General features: G+C 48.2%; 1 protein-coding gene across 1 annotated transcript; it reads right to left on the reverse strand.

Annotated features, from left to right (window-relative positions):
* Nucleotides 1-452: 452 nt before the first annotated feature.
* LOC140857577 (L-type lectin-domain containing receptor kinase SIT2-like) lies at nucleotides 453-2842 on the reverse strand. The gene has a single exon (XM_073256785.1). The coding sequence runs from the start codon at nucleotides 2690-2692 to the stop codon at nucleotides 695-697; it is 1998 nt and encodes a 665-aa protein (XP_073112886.1). The 5' UTR covers nucleotides 2693-2842; the 3' UTR covers nucleotides 453-694.
* Between the last annotated feature and the right edge of the window lie 3063 nt (nucleotides 2843-5905).

Consider the following 5905-nt stretch of genomic DNA (forward strand, 5'->3'; position numbering starts at 1 on the left):
GAAGGGATGGGGCGGCGGCAGGGGAGGAGGTGGTGCCAAATATGGTATGGATAGAGAGTGCGGCACGGACAGCGGTGACAGATCACGCTAGAGTTGGAGAAGGAGAAGGGAGGGGGGTTTGGTGGCACGGATAGCGGTGGGAGATCAGTAGTAGGGGATTAGGACGGCGGCGGGTGCCAATGGTGGCAACGGCGTTCTGCAACAAAATGGGGCCGGTGATGGAATGGATGGTGATGGGAGATTGGGAAGGCAAGAGGTGGGAGGAGTGATGTTGGGCGGTGGCCGATCTGTGATAAAATGGGGCCAAGCAGAAGGGAAGAGTGGCGGTGGCGATGGGGAATGAGGTGGGGCGATGGCAAAGGAAGGAGGTTGTGATGAGGGAAGAAGAGAGATTAGGAACGGAAAAAAAATTCATAGATCAGAACTTGGGAGGTCTGATACCATGTTGAATGTGGAGAGAAAGGAGAAGGATTTATTTTCTATATTGTATAGGGTGGAGTAGTCCCCATAATATACAATAACCTTTTCTTTTACAAGAAAATATTACAGCCCATCGCCATCTTTATCATCCTTAATTAGAGTAGCTAATTAGGGAAATACAACCTACTGTCCAACAAATAAAAAAGCATTCGTACCATTCACAACATGAAGCTAGGTATACTTCAAACATTATTTTTACAAACATTTACCACTATCAACGGCCGGTCAAGAGAGCAGATTCCATTGTTGATGCTGAGCAGGCAAACAACGAACTATTTGACATGCGAATATCATTGAAGCCTTCATTCCCCATAGCTGAAATCTCGGCATTCCAACCATCTTCAGACATCTCAGGAAGGGGAGCATCGCGTTCCAGTATTCGCATCACCAGAGGCATAGGAGGCCTAGAACTGGAGTTAGGTTGTGAGCAAAGAAGGCCAAGCTTTAGCACCATCTCCATCTCTTCGACAATATATTCATTCCCCAAGTTTGGATCCGTTGCCTCCAAAATAGTCCCTGCCTTCCAGCACTCCAGAACTTTGTCTACCAACACTACGTCTTCTTCTGATGCTCTTATCTCTATTGGCCTTCTTCCAGAAGCCACCTCAAGCAAAAATCCACCAAAGGCAAACACATCTGTGCTTGTAGTTGCCTTGCCAGTCTTGGTGAGCTCTGGTGCAAGGTAACCCAGAGTCCCAACTACATGTGTAGTCTGGGGATCGGTTCCGTGATCATATAGTCTTGCCAGGTCAAAATCACCCAGTCTTCCATTCATCTGATCATCTAGCAAGATGTTGCTAGCCTTGATGTCTCTGTGAACAACCACCTTCTCCCATCCTTCATGCAAATAATAAAGCGCGGAAGCTACACCTTTGATTATTTGGAATCTTTGTTCCCAAGTGAGCATCAACTTAGGTTGGTTAAATAGGTACTTGTCCAAACTAGCATTGGGCATGAATTCATAGACCAGTAAGAGCTCCCTTTTTCTCCTGCAATAACCAAGGAGCTGTACCAAGTTCCGGTGACGCAAGCGGCCGATGCTAACAATCTCTGCAATGAACTCTCTCATTCCTTGTCTTGATTCATGCGAAACCTGCTTAACTGCAACTGGGATGTTAGTGTCTGGCAACACACCTTTGTAGACCCTACCAAAACCTCCAGCTCCCAAGAGATGTTGGTCTCTGAAGCCCTTGGTGGCCAAGAATAGGTCCTTGTAGCAGAACCTCTGGGGTCCATATTCTAGCTCCCACTCTTCAAACACCTCTCTGAATTTAATCCTCCTCTTCACAAAAAAGATTGTGCCAGTTATGATTATCAACAACAAAACTATTGCCAGGATTATCAGCAACCCAATCTTCCAAGACTCTAAGGTCGATTTAGACCCTACGCGAGGGAGGGATGGAAGACGTGAGAGATCAAGTGCTTGAGCCTTTCCATTCAACTTAAAGCTCCAGACCAGAACGTAATGAGATGTTATAAATGGTCCTACTGCAGAAGAAAATCCGACATGCATATAGTCTGAGATCCAAGAAGAGAGATTCACATTTGAAGACAAGCATGGAACAGCCGGTTTGGCTACATCAGTAGGTGCTAACGTTACATTAAGCTGTCCATCCAAGTGATCATATTCTATCCAAGCCTGTGTTGGTTTGCCACTCACAAGGCTCAGGTTCTGGAACCCACCTCCATTGTCATTAGTGAAATAAGCTGCATGCTTGGATCTAATAGACTTTGGACCGTTAACATCAATTCCAACATGATTATTGTCAATATCATTGAATTCAGGGTTCATGTTTGTATCGAGCTCAATGGCCACAATTTGGTTTCCAGAATATGAATTGCTTGAATTGAAGAGTCCCAGGAATTGACTTGGTAAGGCATAAGACAGATTTGCCGATTGCGCAAGAACGAAGGCAATTCCATGGCCAAACAAGTCTTGGTACTTGGGGACGATTGCAAAGATGAAAGAAGTTGAGAAGGAGAGAGCTTTACCAGTTGAGTTCTTAAAGCGGAGTGGAGTTGGGAGAAAGGCGTGGCCCTTGGCTGGCTGTCTAGTGTCAGTGAGAATTAGAAGGCCATTGGATGCGATCTCTACAATGCCATCCAGATTCAGTTTGGCAGCACCGAATCCATTATAAGTAAAATCATCATCTTGTGCTGATGCTGTAGTGAGTGCGAGGATGAGAAAGAAGAACATGTTCTTTGGAAACATGGCTTGGTTCTAACTTTTACTCGCCTTCTACAATATGACAGATTCCTCCTCTGGTTTCTCATGCCTGCCACTTTATGTATCATTAAAAATGCTTGGAAAGTGAGGAGAAGAACAGAAAGTAGAGTGAAAGGCACATGCGATGACTTGAAGTCTTTGCTTGCAATATAGTTGGCCACATCCATGATGATGCAAACTATGCAGCAACACTACATTTCACCATTTCATTCCTCGTCTGACATGTTGCTGATATAATAGCCAAGCAAAGTAACTTGCACTAATTCCCTCCTGCCACGTTGGATGCAAAATGGGGCAATGGTGCAGCATAGCATTGTTCATGATATAGTCATCCTTTAATGATGCTGGACCCTCCATTCTTGCATCTCTAGATGTGGATCACTAGTTTAAAGATATTATGTCTTCCCCTCTGGTGAGGGGACAAGAAGAGAGCCTAGCTAAGCATGCTTTGAATTTTTCTCTTTTCTCTTTCTCCCTTGCAGCTGTCGTCTCTACCATACGTCACACAATTCTGATTTGTGTGTCCATAGATGTTTGCTTCTCTTTCACGCAGATGGCAAAAAAAAAAAAAAGTTCAAATAAAGAGGAAAAAACATATTTGTTATTTTTATGAGAGCAACAGTAAGAAGAAGTCAATTAACTCTTAAGTTCTTGAGTTTTGTCTGTGGAATTCTAACTGTTACACTCCACCCAAGGCAACACAACGAGAGCTGATTAGGAAAATTCTTTCTCAGGATATAGCTCTGAGCTGTGACCGAAAATGACAACGATGCATCTACTATTATCAAGAGTGCACATATAGTATCTATGTTAGGATTTGACACCTCGAGATTCAGCTCACATTGAGCCCACAGCGAGGTTTGCGGTGAAAAACGGAGTCCAACGAGACCAAGATCACCTGAAACGGAGCTCGGATGGAGGAGATACGAGCTTTTGAAGTCAGCACGAGATTCGAGACGGCGGAGGACCACCGACGACCGGCGGCAGTGGCGCTGCCGCAGGAGGCGACGCGCGGGACGCGCGACCCAGGCCCGCGTGGGACGCACGACCCACGTGGGCGGGTGGCCCAACCGGGCGCGCGGCCCAGGCGGGCACACGGCCCACCCCACGCTGGCCCACGCACAGGTGCAGCCTGCTGGCCCTTTGCCCCGGTCCACGGCTGGGCCTGTGGACCACGTGGGCATTTCCCATGCATTTCTTGCAGTCCATGGCACTATTTCGTGGATCGGAGTGCGATCTGAGGGCATGGGTGGCTCCCGGTCTTGATCCGACGGTCCACGGGTTATCTGGCTTTGTTTAGGACTCCTAATCCTTTTCTAATCAAGTTTTTAACCCGGGCCTGTGCGTGAAACAGAGGGGGTGGTGGTTCGAATTTCCGCTCCGTACGAAGCCCGTACGGAACTCAAGAGAAGAGAGAGGCGGAAGCGCTGAGAGACAAGGAGCAAGAGGCTTCTGGACAGCGGTCGCCAGGCACTTCAGGGGTTCAGGGGGTCTTCCAAGAGAGAGAGAGAGCTTTTGTGAGGGAAACTTCTAGTGAGAGAGAATTGGGTGTACAAGGGTTGAGGATGAGGTCTCCTCTTATAAAATTTTTTTTTCATAGTGAAGTTTGCATGCCCCGTGGAGGCGAGCCCTTTTGTGGCTGATCCACGTATTTTGATTGTTTTTCTTTTGTTTTATTTCTTCTTTCTACCTACTGCATCGCGTGGTACTGAAAAGATCTTAGAAGGTGGTGTCCTGGCCAGACATCCACCTAACAAGTGAAATCAGAGCAAGGTGGTACAAGGATGCATATTGCAGCGGTGGTGAGCAAGACTGAAGATGGAGAAGACAGGAACAATCAAGATGGAGATCAACAAGTTCGATGGTAAGAGCAATTTCTCCTTGTGGCAGGCAAGGGTGAAGGACGTGCTCATCCAATAGGGGTTGATCGATGCTCTCTTGTGCGATGAGAAGCCGACCACCATAGTGGTGCGGGATTGGAAACGGCTACAGATGCAGACGGTGAGTACCATCCGCATGTACCTGGCGGATGAGGTGGTGATCCATGTGCTGAGCGAGACTTCCCCGACGGTGCTGTGGTCGAAGCTCGAGGAGTTGTACATTGCAAAGTCTCTCACTAACACTCTTTTCCTCTTGAGACAATTCTACCAACTGCGGATGACTGAGGGATAGAGCGTGCAGGAGCATTTGAGCCACTTCCAGAAGATCCTCACCGACCTCCTTAGCATTGGCAAAAACGTTGAGGAGAAGATCAGGGCGCTGGTTTTGCTGGCATCGCTTCCCTCTTCGTACAAGTTCTTGATGACTGCTCTTCTAGTGGGGAAGAGCACTATCAAGATGGACGAGGTCACCGCGGTGATACTCCAAAATGAGGTTCTCAGGAGGGAGAACCCAGCTTCGAGCTCAAGTGGCGGTAGCTTAGCTTTGGTGGCTTCTGGAAGAGCAGGAGGCGGTAGATGGAGCGACAGGAGATCGCAACGAGGGCGGTCTAAGTCCAGGAGGGACTTGAGCAAAATCAGGTGTTACCGGTGTGAGGAGTTGGGGCATCTAGCCAGAGATTGCCCTCAACTTAAAAATCGGACGGTGGCTGCTATAGCGACGGCCGGCAGTGATTCAGATGGAGATGTCCTGGAGATATCTGATGAGGTATCTACTTCTTCCCAGCAGTGGATATTAGATTCTGCATGCCCCTATCATGTATGTTGCAGAAAGGAGCAGTTTGACTCCCAGGAGAACAGTGAGGGCACTGTATATCTGTCGGATGGATCGAGTTGTGCGATCAGAGGCATTGGGACGGTCAGCTGGAGGACACATGACGGTGCAGTGAGGAGATTGGGGGAGGTCCGATACATACCCGATTTTAGACGGAATCTTATGTCACTTAGCAGACTGGATTCGAGAGGCTACAGGACGGTAGCTGGTGGAGGAATCCTGAGGGTGTTACGTGGCGATAGGATTGTACTGGAGGGGAAGAAGGGGAGCAGAGGATATTATTATCTGGCAGGGAGCCCAGTGCGAGGTGGAGCTTCGAGAGCTAGGTGGAGTCTAGAGTGAGGTGGAGCTCTAGGAGGCAGATCGGGCACGAGACAGGAGACTCGGGAGGACGAGAGGCGACGTCGCAAGGTGAGATTTCTATTGTCGTAGGATGATGCCCCGAGCAGGTCTCAGGTTAGGAAGAGCACAGCATACGACGGAGAT

Source organism: Elaeis guineensis, chromosome 4 (genome assembly GCF_000442705.2).
Source record: "Elaeis guineensis isolate ETL-2024a chromosome 4, EG11, whole genome shotgun sequence".
In the NCBI taxonomy this organism is placed as follows: Eukaryota; Viridiplantae; Streptophyta; class Magnoliopsida; order Arecales; family Arecaceae; genus Elaeis; species Elaeis guineensis.